The 15,873-nt window shown below is 35.5% G+C and overlaps 1 protein-coding gene and 1 long non-coding RNA gene across 3 annotated transcripts in view; both read left to right on the plus strand.

The window, feature by feature from the left end:
- The first annotated feature begins 36 nt into the window (after positions 1-36).
- Positions 37-2,406, plus strand: LOC128263933 (uncharacterized). Of its 2 annotated transcripts, XR_008268585.1 has the most exons (4): positions 37-182; positions 249-700; positions 1,132-1,649; positions 2,217-2,406. It is a non-coding gene; the product is annotated as an uncharacterized LOC128263933 (long non-coding RNA). The 2 variants fall into 2 exon arrangements; XR_008268584.1 differs by lacking the exon at positions 1,132-1,649.
- Positions 2,407-3,045: 639 nt separating this feature from the next.
- LOC128263928 (G protein-coupled receptor kinase 1) overlaps positions 3,046-15,873 on the plus strand; it is a 453,272-nt gene continuing 440,444 nt past the window's right edge. The window contains exon 1 of the mRNA XM_052999201.1: positions 3,046-3,405. Coding sequence (XP_052855161.1) covers positions 3,293-3,405 — 113 coding nt within the window. The 5' untranslated portion in view covers positions 3,046-3,292. The remainder of the gene's footprint in view (positions 3,406-15,873) is intronic.

Raw genomic sequence — 15,873 nt, forward strand, 5'->3', positions numbered from 1 at the left:
ACTATAAAAAAAATCATTTGAATAACCAACCGGTATTCAAACCATTATCTTGGCAATTTCCACGTACGCGAGGGCGGCCAAAAAAACAAAACAAAAAAAAAACCGATAGTATCGATGGTTAGGAGCCAGCTTCTACAATCGATGGCCAACATCCAATTTTCATGTGTTCTCGTAGCACAGCGGTAAACTCTTTTAAAAAAATTTATAAAAAATAGTTAACATTTTAAAACTAATATTTCTTATTACAGATGTAGCGTACACACCTAGACGGTGTAAGATACAATTATTGGTGGTATGTAAGGTTATAGGTGTAAGCGACATATCATGAATAACAAATATTATGTTAGTAGTATGTAAGATGGTAGTTGTAAGCGACGTATTATGAATAATAAATATTACGTTTAGACCGAATATTAAGTCATAGCTAAGTTCCAAGCCCGAGCGGCAACGCTAGCCGATATTTAGCAAATTAATAGAAAATACTAGAAAGTAAGGAATATACCAGAATTCCCGAATGCGAGAAAAAGGGAGCGCGGGGAAGGTAGTCGCACAACGATCAAGTTGCCGGTCTCTTGTGTCGGAATGTTAAGACGAGACAGACGTGTCTCCCGCAGTAATTTTTCGTGTAATCCGAAGTAACACACCACGGTCGCGCGACAGCACGCTGAAAGTGAATAAGTGGGCTGATCAGTGATCCGAGGTTAGTGTACATAATATTCCTCTTCGTTAAGAAGAGGCGGTGTAGCGGACTCGTGGGCGAGTATTAGATAAATAAAGAAATCTAGAAAAAAAAATAAAGAAAAGGAGTCAAAGTAAAATCCCTCGTTTGTGATTTTTATTCGTAGTCGATCAGTAGCTTCTCTCCTCGTAGTGCATGCGACCAGTACGCGGACACCCGGCCCGTCTGGTCTACTACCCTAGCTTCCCTCCCCGTAGTATTTGTGACCTGTACGCGGACACCCGTCCCGTCTGGTCTAGTACCCTAGCTTTCCTCCTCGTAGTGCATGCGACCCGCATGTGGACCCCCATCCCGTCTGGTCTAGTACCCTAGCTTCCATCCTCGTAGTATTTGTGATCCACACGTGGACACCCATCCCGTCTGGTCTAATACCCTATCTTCCCTCCTCGTAGTGCATGCGACTTGCGCGTGGACATCATTCCCGACCGGTCGATAGTATCACCATCCTTGTCCTTTCAATCTGCCTCCGCCCGACAAATTCAACCCGGCTTGGCCTCGCCCGAAGGTCCAGCCCGGTGGATTCTTGGCCTCCGACGCGCGGAAAATGGCTCGTACGCCCCAATCACAGAAGTGATCAGTGACATCACCGTTTCCACTTTTGCGAAATAGTTTTCCGGCTTGGCCTCGCCCGAAGGTCCAGCTCGGTGGATTTTTGGCCTCCGATACGCGGAAAACGACTTGAGCGCCCAAATCGCGGAAGTGACCAGTGATATCACCCAGCGTTCCCACTCTCGTGAAATCGTTTGCCCGGCTTGGCCTCGTCCGAAGGTCCAGGCCGGTGGATTTTTGGTCTCCGACACGCGGAAAACGACTTGTGCGCCCTAATCACGGACATCGACTCAGTGTGATCGAATGCTTTTAAAAGCATGCAAAATAATTTCGGAGTGCAGAACAGCTCTAAAGTCAAAAGGTTTCGAACAATTTATGTTTATAAACAAATATTGATGGATTACAAATTACTATGTTCGTATGGTTCCCCAATTTACAAAACTTTTGAATCTAGCAGGACTTGATTTTAAAATAACGGACCATATGATCTATTTTTTTAGTGTGTATGCTTTTTAAGTTTGAACTCCAATATGAGATCGAAAAATAATAATAATAAAGATATAGACCCCCATAAGAAAATTTAGCTCAAACCAACTGTTGACGGATAATGGGTGGCGGATGATGGGTTGTGGCTCTGTGTGAGCACCAGTCCATCATCCATCGCTTGGAAGGGGCTTTTGATCAAATTTCCACCATTTGTTAAACAGACGTTTACTAGGTTTTGCCGTTCCAAAAATTTCCTAGTTAGTCCGCCGTTAAAATATAACGGAGTTTGTCGGATCAATTAATGTTATAGTTAGCCGATGTTTGTTCGGTGCAACCCTCTTCCCATAACAGCTGATCAGAAGAGCTGTTGGTCATAAAAACTTAAACAAAGACGGTTTATTTATGTTTGTTTATTATATGTTTATTTTTTGACGAATTACAGCTGTTACTGGAATGAGGATGATGGGTGTGCTCTGTGGAAATCGGAGTTTCACATTTGTCAAAAATCCCAACCGTTTCCAATGGATGGACTGTGTGGAAATAGGGGATACAACCCAATAGGTGTACAATAGTATGACATTTAAGAAATACTGTGTTTTGCTTTCATGAATAAATATATAACAAGACAGCCATGGCAGCATTTACTCTGGTCTACAGAGTCTGGAATTAATCGGTTAATTTTTTAATTGTTAATAAAGTATCACGGTTCGTGGTGTATATGTGCATACTGATTTGTTTACATCCATGGTGTTCTTTTAATTGCTGCCATTGGAAATCACTTGCTATCTATTGTATTTTTTTATTTCGTATTTTCCTTCGTTTTTTATAGAATATCCAAAAGGTGAGTATTTCGAAGTGGTCAAGTGTATTACTTTCTCCATTGGAAAAATCCACCACCGTTCCTTAAATCACCTGTTGGATTAAAAGCCTATCCACATTAGATATGCCAAAAATTAAAATATGTAAATAATTATTCCAATATGTGATATAAAATAACCAAAATAATTGCCACACTCAATAAATTATCCTTTTTCCACTTCCTTCAGTTGAAACTAGCCGTTGTGTGAGCAGTGGGGCAGTGCGAATTCGAATTCCACTTTGTCACAATTTTAACATCGTTTCACCAAAAAAATATTGTAATGTGAATTAGGCTATAATGATTTGCATTTCAAATTTGTTTTAACCCAGATACCTTATGAGCTCCCCTTATATTAATGATGTGGTAAAAACATCGATAGTCTCCACAAAATATCGATAGTTCCAATATTTTTAATAGTATCTCTGCATAGATTTTTTGTTCGATGTTTCTCCACCTCTAATAGCTACAACCAAGAAAAATTGATTGTTGAGAATATATACATACCATTTAGTTTTGTTGACATCAGTAACGAAACAAAATTGCTCCATTAAACTTAAGTTGTTCTTAGTCCAGTATGTGCAAAAAAACGAATACCAATTGAACTATATCTAAACACAACTAAATAATAAACACAAGTAAATACAATCTAAATAAAGACCATGGCGGATTTGGAAGCGGTTTTAGCTGATGTCAGCTATTTGATGGCAATGGAAAAATCTAAATGTACTCCAGCTGCAAGGGCCAGCAAGAAATTAGTTTTACCAGACCCCAGGTAAAAAAATTATTAAGATACATACATACATATATACATATTTTCATATATATGTTTAAAGCAACAACACTTAATGTGGAAGAAACCAGGTCTAAGATCATAAATTTCTGATACAACTGGCGTTTTATTTAGCAGCTTTGATTGCTATTTGGTTGAACCGAAGAACGTTCATTAAATTATATGAAACACAAAGTATATTTTAATCAAGGGCTTTTAACTCAGAAAATGAAACCTTTTCAAAACTAAAAAGTAATATAGTAAATAGTATATTTCCTTAACGACTGAATCTCCAAATTGTAAATTCAACGCTGAAATTTTACCAGTTAAGCAGCCCAAAGGCAGCTGAAAGTTTTGTTGAATGTTAATAATTTAGATTTTTCGTTTTCTCCCTCGACATTTTTATCGGATTCAAGCAAACGCTTAGAACAGGGCTGTTTGATTAAACAGCTGTTTGACAATTTTGGCTGAATTTTCAGTATTTCGTTTAAGGTATACCCAAAGTATATCTTTATCAACAATAAATTTTCAGTTGTTGAGACGCATGTATGAATAAGTATCAATTGGAACATTTGGAAAACTAACAACAAATATAATAAGTTCGTTGTTTTCGTATATTAATATATGTTCCCATCATTATGCGTAATATTTGGTTCTTGTATATGCCGAAAATGAGAACATATATCGTTTAAGGAATACCCAAAGTATATCTTTGTCATTAATAAATTTTCAGTTGTTGAGACGCATGTATGAATAAGTTTCAATTGAAACAATCGGAAAACTAACAACAAACATTATAAGTTTGTTGTTTTCGTATATTATTATATGTTCCCATTTTCGGCATATACAACAAACCACAAATTACGCTTACCTACGAGCCAAAGAGTTATCAGTACCAACACTAACTGCATCACTGCAAGCGATCTTGGAGAGGGGGGTATAGTACAAAATGCCCACCCCCCGACCTTAACAACGATCTGCTAATAACAACCATAACCGGCAAAATGCCCTCGTTTAAAACTGTGACTTCGAACTTAAAAACGAATGCATTACAAACTGGAGTCGATCGCTATGTGCAGTTAAAAAGATAAATACATATAAGCCCACAGTTAAGCAAGAAAACTAACGCACCCAAAGTTAATAAAATTACAAAAAACACTATGCCAAAAAACGCGCTAACAAAAAAAGGTTCTCGGTTTTTCGTGACCCAATTTATGTTCGTCAGGCAAATAATGTCACTCCCATAATTACTGCCCATTCGCTTTGTGGAACAGAATAAATGCATGCAACTAAACAATCACAATGGTAGCAATAAAGCAAGCTCTCAGGAGCTTGTTGGCACTCAAAATCTTTTCCTAAAGCTCCTAAAAATACAATCTTTTTAGGTGGTTTTTGTAGGTTACGCCCACCGTAGTGCTGCGAAGTAATCGATGCTCTTTTAATGAAAAAAAAAATGGGTAAATCGAAGAATGTTATGATAAAATATATAGCACCCTTTAACAAGAAAGTTTAAGATCTACTTAATATTCCTTCAAACCATAAAAAAGATCATAAATAAAATTTTTAAGGCTCTAATGATTTTTCTTGTCCAAAATTAATCTGTAAACCATTTTCGGGTTTTCGTAACGTAAAAAAATATAAAAAATTACATTTTAAAGGCTGTGATGTTTTTCCGGGCAAAAAATGGTCTTTCGACTGCACCCTGGGAAAGACAAATAGCAAAGAGAACATTTCTTAAAAAACTCCATCGAAACATCGATTATTTCAAACCAAATCGATATTTTCCCGAAACCAACAGAATCGATAGTATCGATCTTTACGTCGAATTTTTCGGAGCTCTAGTGATGCTGATCAAGTAAATATATTCTTTTTATGGTTGGAAATGTCTCCTTCACTGCTTTAAAAGGGTATACAAATTGGATTTTTATAACCTACAGATTCTCGAGTGAACTATGCTCAGAATTCGTTGGTTCGATTACTGAATTTGTGTATTGTGTCAAATCCAGAAAGCGTCTGCTTATTAAGAATGTCACCACTTGCAACCTTAGGATCCTTTTCATACAACTTTAGAGCAGATTGTTGATGCATAATAAAACTTAAGGAAAAATCTGAATCTGTGCAAACCACTTGACATATTGATTACCTTATCCCTAAAAACTTCAAACTTCCCACCTATTTGGAAGGAATATTTTGTTATTCCCCATCATAAAAAGAGAAATAAGTCTAGAACTATCAATTAAAGAGGTATCTCCAAGTTGTCCGCTTTCCCCAAGCTTTTCGAAAACCGTTTTTATTTGTGAAAATCTATTGGACTTAAATAGCGCTAAATGCAAAGTAATTACATTCTATCGGGCTAAAATGCCACGTATACTTTTGGGTGATTGTAAGTTGACTAAAATTTGACAAGTTGATGACTTTGGCTTCCTTCTGGATCCAAAACTTAAATTTTCTAACCATGTTACTTCCCGCTAAATTAGCTAGTTTTTCAAAAAGTCGTAAAACAAACTTTTTTTTGTAAAGACAATAGCACAATAAAAATCATTTTTTTTTTAAAGACAATAGAACAATAAAAATGATTCCAGAATTTTAAAGAAATCCTTATAATTTTTTGCAATTGACATACAGACAGGGAATTTTAGTTCTGAAATATAAAAAAAAAAAAGAGATTATTTTAAATAATTTTTTCAACTCAGCATATTATCCAAAAAAATTTTTAGCTACCCAGCCAAAAGAACTCCACTAAAAAATTGTTGGTATGTCACTTTCACCCCCTTTCCAAAAGGGTGAAGGGGGTACTAATTGATTAAATTAAGTCTTGGTATGCAATCCCTATTATTATATCGATACCTTTCGATTGGTGGATTACTCGTTACGATCGGTCTCCTATGCACACGCTCTTGGTGCTCATCGTCACTACATGTACTGCCGTTCATAATGATATATTGTATGTTTTCAATTTTGTGTTTTAACACTAACTTTAACAGGTTATGCAGGTTTTGAAATACAGAACGGTTCATTTTGGCACTATTATTCAAAACAACAATAAATATGTGCAATGATCCTAAATTTAATTATGGATCTCCCTCTAGTCTTGACAAAGTCGCGAGTTCTAATGTTAAGTTATGGCTGCAACAAGTCGAGACATCCTTCAGTTCATAATTACAAACGGACCTTAATGCTTTTAAAACATGGTGTTCTGTAAATCTATTGGACTTAGCACTAAATGCAAATTAATGAAATTTTATCGGGTCAACCCACATAATGCCACGTATACGTTAGGTGGTTGTGAGTTGACTAGAATTAGACATACTGACGACCTTGGCGTCCTTTTGGACCCAAAACTTAATTTTTGTAGTTCGTCCAATTCTAGAGTATTGCTCACCAGTTTGGAGTCCCCAATACAGTGTACATAATGTAGTGCCTTAATTGGGATGCAAACCTAATCTTACCATCTTACTTATTCCTTATTAATTTATCAACTTTATTCAATCGTAGAACAATCCTTGGTATTACTTTGTCCTGAGTAACTGGGTCGCCTACATTTCTGTGTACCTAATAGAATTACTAGTAATGATATTCCCATGATTTTAAACCACTGTCGATCAAACTATGATATGCATGAACCTTTTAGAATTATGTAATGACTATAATAAACTCTATCACATAATTTCTACTATCAAATCTTTATCAATTTTGAAAGCAATAATCATATCTTACTTAGCACGAAATTAGTATGTAGTATTTTGTTTCGTATGCTTTTTTTTTGTCCCTTTTCTTTCACCTTTCGCGATCTCATTTTCCACGCCATCTGGGGTCCGCTCGTAACAAGCACTGATTGGAGCTGTAAGAGCAACTTGTTTGTAATGACGATAGTGTATCAACGTTTAAATAAAAAAAATATATATATTTTATTGGAATAATAATAACAAGTTGTATGAGAGCTTAAATAATTTTAAAATGTTCTTTTCACAAATTTGGTCTCTTCTTTTCTATGTTATTTTATTTTAAATTATTTTATTTTTTTTTTTTTTGGCAACTGTTTTTTTTACACGCCACACAAGGATGGTCCTTGTTTTCGTGTATGCGTAGGAGTGTTCAAAGATCCCAAAAATTCGGGTGTTAAGTGCAAGCAGATAAAAGCTTGTCAGGGTTATGTTGTTATAAGAGGCGCCCGTGTCTATCACGACCAATAATCCACAGGTCGGCTGGGTGGCGTCTGCAGAGACGTCGTCGACCCAATTGTCTAGCAAGCCGTCTAGCCAGACGGTTTGTGTGATCCAGCAGGCGTAACCGTCGGCACTCCGGTGTCCTGAGACAACACACGATTTTCTACATAATGGTGCCATTTCACACCCAATATCCTTCTGAGCACCTTTGATTGTACGCGGTCAATTTGTCCTTTACAACAAAGGCGACGGTCCAATGTTACACCATGGTAGGTAACCTTGTCTTTATGCTTAAGCCTATTCCCATCAAGGTAGAGGCTACACGAACGTTCAGGGCGGAGAGCGAATGTGGCGTGATGCGTTTTGTCGACGTTTAGTGCAATGTTCCACCGAGAAGCCCAACACTAGGCCTGTCGAACGTCAAGAAAGATAGCTGAGCAATATTTGCTCCCAGTACATGATTTACTACTCTGTGCACTTGCTCAACAGCATAATGGCGCCTATGAAAGCGAAACTGGTGGTCTGGAATGGCTTCATCAAATTACTAACCATACAACATATAGACTGATACAACGAATTTCGACACAAAGAAATTGAAAGCGGGAGGCCCCCCGTGCTCACAGCAGCAGGCCCCTGCACTCCGTGTGCGTTCGGGTTTTTTGCTCTCTTATTCTTATTCTCATTTCTATGCTCGCGCACTCATTGCACGAGTTCAGTCGTTCAGTCGCAGTGAGGCGCTTTTTGAAGAAGGCTGCCCTGCGCTTGAATTTGTCTTTGTATGTATGCGTGATCATGCATTCCCAGTCGGAAAAAACACGCTTCCAGGATGTGTTCTTTTACGATTCCTTTGCATGCGAAAAACGCATCCAGATCCCTGAAAGCTCCCTTTCCTTTTTGTTCGAGACGGGACAAGAAGCAAGCCTTCTTTTAAAACCGATCTAAGAACGAAAATTAATACGTTCCATTGGAAGGTAGTTTCAACTTCGGAAACGCTCGGCTTTCCCTTCCATTTGTACTTTACGAAGGAAGCATTCTACAGCACACTGTAAGAATGAACTGAGAAACGTTCCTCGGGAACCTTCCTGAATAGCTTCCAAAGCAAGCATTGCGTAACACATCTAAAGAATGAATATTTATTCCTAACACAAGAACTCATTTAGAATGATTCCAAAACATGCCCTCTAATAGTCTTACCCAAGAATGCAAATATTATCGTTCCCAAAAATGCTATTGGGAACCGTTTCTTTTTTCAATTCCAATTTTTATTTATTTAATTTTTTTTATAAACATTTGATCTAAAATTTATTGTAATTAATTACAATTATTATAATTACTCCGGGTCGTTTTTTTCTTCTCTCATCCTTTTTGCTATACTTTTAGCCTTGTAAGTTTTGTTCTTAGCCCTAGTGAAGGCCAGTCAAAGATCTTTTGTGTGGTAGCCGTCCCTCCTTTGTGACTCTGAAAATATAATAATGAGAAAATATAATATTAAATAAAATAATGAGAGGGATTTATGTAATTTTTTAAAAATTTGATTGTAAGTTTGTGAAACACTTACCGAATAATGTTTCATTTAAATGAATGTAGCACGTAAAACCTTCCCTGTCCCTAGTACCGTCATAATTAAGCTCCATTATCAAACTTGGACTTAATATCCTACTGAAGATCTAGATTTTCCGAATTCAAACATTTTTAAAAGTGCATCAAGTTGATCTCTAGTAGCATTATTATTGTGGTACCATTCTAATAATTTTTCACGGAGATTCGGTTTATTTTCGCAATCAACAAATTAACATTATTAAGATCCGCGTCATAGGTATCATATTCAAAAGAATAGTTTAATTTACTTTTATCCGATTCGGCTTCACATAAACTTGGGCATTCATTTCCAGAATTATTTTCTGTAACAATAGTAAGAGCTCTAGCAGCCGATTGATGAAGCTCTTCCTTTTGTTTTTTCCGTTAAACGGTGAATATTTGAACGCGACATTCCCCTCATTTTAAATTATATTAGTTTTGTTTATTTTGTGAAATATTTTTTTTTCAATTAAATTATTACATTTTTATATTTATGTAATGTCTAATTATTTAAATTTATGTTTATTTTTCTTATATTTTTGTTCACATAATTTGTGTTCTTAGGTCCACCCTAATAAAACACAATTTTTAAGTAGATGTAGGTCCACCCTAGGTAGAAGGAGGTAAAAGGAAGAGAGAAAAGCGAGCACATAAATAAACGAAACGAGTTCACAAAACACAAAATTTAAATTTATGAAATATATATAAATACCTTTTGTTTTGAAATAGTTTTTCTGGAATTGAACGAAAATAATATTTAAAACGCATTACTTAAATTAACACAATTTATGTATATGTATTAATTATAAAATAAAACTCAAGTCTTATTGCAGTGTACGCTCAAAAAAATAATTCTTTTTATTTGTTTGATTAACAGCCACACACAGTTTTAGGAACAATTTGTTTACATTAAAGTGTTTGTTTGTTAAAAAGTGTTTATAAATTATTATTATTATTATTAATATTTTTTTTGGCACAGGTAGACTTTACATGTTTTTAAATAAGTCCAGTTTTTGTTCATGTTTTTTCGTTCACATTGTTAATATTTGTTATAACCGTACACTGTATATAAGATTGTTAATAAGTGTTTTTAAATTTAATAATTTTTTGGGACATGGTTGTTTATATCAACAATATACTTACTTGAAAATTAAAGCCGCAAAGAATATATTAAATTCACAAATCACAGAGGTACCAACTATTTCAATTGAAAATCAAAATGCAAGTGGCGAGAATTTAATACTATTTTGTATTAACGACGCGAAAACTTGTGACTGCAGTAGTTCGACGATGTTAAATTGCGAATTGTGAAACTATTTCGAAAGCGCGACGAAAAGGAGTGGCTACGATGCTATTCGATTGATCACTGACTATTATATTTCAATAATTTCTCTTAGAACCTAACTTATGCTACGGTGGTGAGAGACGGGGCGAATTCGCAAGAGCGAACGGACGAAAGCTTTATTGGCTCCCGCTCTCGTCCTACAACTAGTGATTTAAATCCAAGCGCAAGTGCGCAAACAGTAAAAGAAACGAAAAAGACCGCGCGCTTTCTTGCATTTTCCCTTTTGTTCTTGTCGTTTGTTTTCAAAAGTACCGTTTTGTTCGGTTACTCCTTGTGATTACATTGGCGGAGGAAAGTATAGCGCTGCCAAATGTAAAATAACAATTAAAAAAAAATCACGCTTTGAAAAGAAATCATGTAATGGTGTATGAATTATTACCTAAAATTAATATTATAATTAATTAATTAATATATAAAAAACTGCTTCAAATTAATCCAATACAACATAAAATATATTAAATATTATTATTAATAAAATTAAATATTAATATTTTTTACAGATTTAATTTTAGAAAAAGTTTAACAAGTTACTTACCACCAACTTAACAAAGCGTTCAGATATTGTTTTTAAAGATAAAAAGTGAATATATTTACCCCGCTGCTGTTCATTAAGAAAATGGATTTTTTGTCCATTCCAAAACAAGACTTCTTTTTGCGTTCTTTCGTAAGCGAGGTTTTCGGCGAAAAACACGATCTCAAAAATATCGGACGATCGGCAGCATTCGGGTTTCAGCTTTTTGTTTACATTGCAAATGAAGGCGTTTTTATGCATTATAGTAGAAGGGACGATTTCACATAAACTCTTTAGAACGCATAAACAGTGCTTCTTTATAGCTTCTTACATTCTTTTTCGCTTGCAAAGCATGCATGAAAGAAGCTTTTTTTTTGAATGCATTATCTAACTTCCGACTGGGTTCTCATACACGGGAGCATGTGTGCGTTTATTTCATTTCAGCGCATCAAGAATATTTTGTCTTTTGTCAAACTTGGTACCCTAAGAACATGGGCGTATTTACTATTGGGTTATGATACAAATATGAATATTATATGTTATAATATATTTTATAATATTTCAAAATACATTTTATTTTTGTTTGCAAATTCAAATCAGTGAAAGCAATAAAATGTACACTTGTTTTTAATGTTATGTTTAGTGATTTTTAGGTTGGTTTATTTTTTAATGATTCGCAAAAAGAAATTTCAAAAACAATTTTTATATTTTTTAAAAGTAAATAAACAAACGAATATAACCAATCAGCATATAGCGAATCATTAAAAAAAAATCAACCAAAGATCACTAAACATAACATTTAAAACAAGTGTCCTAATAGCCCGCTCCACTTAAAAGCAATCGTCGGTAGGGTATGCAGACACCATCCGCTTGCAAAACATCGACAAAAACTGATTTAGTTTAAAGTTTTTTTTAACCACTGAAGAGCAGTCGGTGTTTTAAGTGACACGACTGCGATATGCCCTGTTCATATCTCAGTGGACTGATTTCTATTAATTCGAATATAACATATAATATTCATAATTTTATCATAATCCAATAGTAAATACGCCCATATTCTTAGGGTTCCAAGTTTGGAAAGTAGCAAAAGACATAATATTCTTGATGCGCCGAAATAAAATAAACGCACACATGCTTCCGTGTATGAGAATGCATGATCACGCATATATTAATTTACCAATTCAAGAACAGGGCAACCTCCTTCAAAATGCGCCTCTTTGCGACTGAAATACTGAACTCGTGCAATGAGTGCGCGAACATAAAAATGAGAATAAGAATGAGAGAGCAAAAAAACCGAATGCACACGACGGGGCCTGCTGCTGAGAGCCCTGGGGCCTCTCGCTTTCAAATTTTTGTGTCCAAATTCGTTGTATAAAATGACCAGTTTATATGTTGCATGATCCACTCAAAAATCTTGAAAAAAGTGGGTAAGAGATTAATCGGCCGATAGGAATCTAGAGAGCACGGGTTTTTTCCTTTTTTTGGTACTATTGTGACTAGAGCCCAATTCCAAGGGGCTGGAAAATGACCAAGGTCTAGGTATAGTTTAAGTATTGTACGGCAGCGCTTCCTTTGGCTCTGCAAATACACCCGTACGGTTTCATAACATTTCCTGAAATTTTTCCAATTTCTTGTGGTACCACTATATCCTCAACTTTTGTAAAATTAACATTTGCACACATCAAAAATTTATTTTCCTCCGAACTGCTATTAGTTTTTATTTTTTTTTCTTTTAGGTCAAGTACGACGTCAGTTTTTTTAGTAGGTCCAGCCCAATTATTCCATCAAACGTTGTTAAGTTTGGTAGCAAGAAAAATTTTGTATTTGTATTAAAAAGGTGCATTATACATTTTTGGTTTATTGTGTTGTGACCATGGATTAATTTTATAGAGAATGGTTTATTTACGAAAATAACATTTTTTATCGCCAATTAAAAGTTTTTTTTCTCTCTGCGATATCCATATCTATGAATGGAAGCAGGAAGTTATGCCTAAAAATTTTTTTTTTATCGTATTCTACTAGATCATCGTCAATGTTCTCACATTCCTCTTCGGCTACTGCCGAGTATTCATTATTGGTTTCATTTGGTGGGTCGTTTTCTAAAGCCAAATGGTTTATCCTCTGGTGTTTTGGTCCTGTATATCTAGCGCTACTACTATTGGGCCTTTTAATCGTCTGTCCCTGATTATTGTTACCTTTAAGTTGAATATTTTGGTAAGAGTTTTGAATTGGTCTTGAAAACGGTCTACTTTGTTGTTTTTGGGTTAATTGTCTAAAAAGGTATAATGAGGGATCAACGTTGTGTCGGATCCTATCTGGGTGGCTGTCTTGGTGGTATTTTATTAAAGCGGGGATTTTTACAATTTGGGTTGAACCTAGCGTCTATCGATGCACTTCTTTGTTCAGCCCTTTGGTGTTTTTCCTCCGTGCTACGTGCAAAAGCGACTACTTCTTGGGCCAATGCTAATGCTGATAGAAGATCGGTTGGTCTTGCCGAAAAAGAACGTCGCTAAGCGATTTTCATGTGCCCGAAATAAATACTCATAGCGCATCTGCTCTGTATTTTTCGTTCAGTGCGGCAGCTACGGTGTTGTCGTAGGTCATAATTGTCTTGTTTATCAGCAGAGTCAGATTTTTCTCTACTTCGTAATAGTACTGCAGAAGTGTCATGCTTCCTTGACGGAGTGTTGACATCTCCTGTTCCATTAAATATATCTGTTGTTTGTCCGCGTATGTAAAGTCAAGCCTGTTAATAAAAGCTTAAAATTTAAAGGTGTGTTAAACGACGAAAGAACCATATCGGCTGAGCCTTTTATTTTGTTTTGGAGAATGCCTAAAGCTTGGTAGTTTTTGGAACTACCATCATATTTTTCGAATACTTTATAGGCGGTATACGCCGCTTTCATCCAAGAGACGTATGTCTCATTCTTTCCTTTAAAGTCCGGCAGGGACTTCATAATATCTTACGTTTCGCAGCACGCGATACCTATTATGATTTCGGCATCTCTATACGTTTCTACTTCTGGTGTGCCGATATTTACACCACCTAATCGCTTGTGAACATCTTGTAATTTTTGCTCAAAGCTCTTTTCCTGCGCGGCGAGTGCGCTCGCAACTGGGCCTTCTATAATGGATTTTAATTCATTCATTGGTCAACGCAATGTTTGAACTATTTTGCTGTGAACTTTCCGCGATGTTTAGTTTCTGAAATCTGTCTAATTCTTCTAACTCTCTAACGCTTATATGATTTAAACAGAAAGAACAAAGAATTTTGTTTCTTTTGTATTTAATTTTTTTTTTGACTGAGGACTCTTGGAAAATCACTTTTTTAATACTTTTAAAATATTTTGCAATTTTAAAAAAAGTGGGCATATCAGTGAACACTCTACTTACATGGTTTTTATTTAATTATACACATAAATGTTGTTGCCGCTGTCGGTTTCTTCCTTCTTTTAATTTAGTTTCGCTCTTAGTCGTTCCTTATTTGTTTTTATTTGGTTGATTTGTTGTTGTTGCCTGGTTTTGTTGTTTTTTTTTAACGAATCGAACGCGTTTTTAAATATTTTTTTATTTAATGTTTTTATTTAAACGTCAAATCGAGGGTCTGACGATCGCGTTTTTTTTGTACACAGGTCGAGGGTCTTACGACGCGTTGTGTTTTTTTATTTAACACGGGTCGAGGGTCTTACGACGCGTTGCGTGCCAATTAATTATATGTCCTGTTTAAAGGATTTATTTTAAGACGCACTGTACCGAATGAGAAGACTTTGAAATTGCGAGGTTTGACCGTCACGGTTTTCTTTTCTCCAAAATTCAACTAACTGCTAAGTACATTAATTCTTATAAAGAAAGCTAGCCCTATGCCCTAGAAGTGCTGACCTGGCTGCCCATGCATGGTGTTGGGTAGCCCCCGTTGCATCGGAGTGCATTGCCCGCTGATTGCGCTGACTGAAGCTTGGGATTTTGGCAACGTCGTTGCGCAACGTCCGCAGGTGTCGCTGGCCTTGCATTATTTTATTCAATTATGCATGATCAGCTTGGGAACTTCCGTTTTGCTGTGAAATCGTGTTAACTTTTACATATACATATACATATATTCTTGATCAGCATCACTAGGAGAGTCGATCAAGCGGTGTCCGTCTGTTGCTACGCAAAATAGTCCCTCAGTTTTAAAGCTATCTGCATGAAACATTCCCAAAAGTTGTCTTCCTATTGCAGGTATTCCAGGAACCAGACAAATCGGGCGACTATATCATATAGCTCTCATAAGAACAATCAGGACAAAACATACAAAACAATATTATTTTGCTCTTAAAATGCTGTTTAAATGTTATCAAAATCGGAAGACAATATCATAAAGCTCTCATTGAAATAATCGGTATATTACATAAAACCATTTTTTAAAAATTGTAACATCTCTAATTTTCAATATTTTTTGTGATTCTTTTGGATTCCTATGGTTTAATAATTCAGAATAACGCTTTTAGTTGCATTAAAATCGGAAAAGATATCATATAGCTGCTATTGGAACGATCAAATAATTGAAGTGAAACTCCAAAGGTTTTTAATTGGTACTCATATAATTCGAAATTTAGAGGTTTAATTTTTGCAATGGCTGCAAGGGTATAAAAACTTCGGCTTGCCGAAGTATGCTTCCTTTCGTTTTACTTTTCGGAATAGTTGTGATCTGTTTGTTTATAAAATTTTGATTAATTTCTTAAAGTACTGGTCTTTTTCTTTTGAACTAGCTTAGTTTAACTGCAGTCTATGTGATTTAATTCCTGTAAACTGCTCAGTAATTATTCAAATTTGAATTATTTTTTTTTAATTTGTCTAAACCCTGTGCATTGTTATTGTAATTAGATTCTCTT

The sequence above is a fragment of the Drosophila gunungcola genome, unplaced genomic scaffold (genome assembly GCF_025200985.1).
Source record: "Drosophila gunungcola strain Sukarami unplaced genomic scaffold, Dgunungcola_SK_2 000028F, whole genome shotgun sequence".
In the NCBI taxonomy this organism is placed as follows: Eukaryota; Metazoa; Arthropoda; class Insecta; order Diptera; family Drosophilidae; genus Drosophila; species Drosophila gunungcola.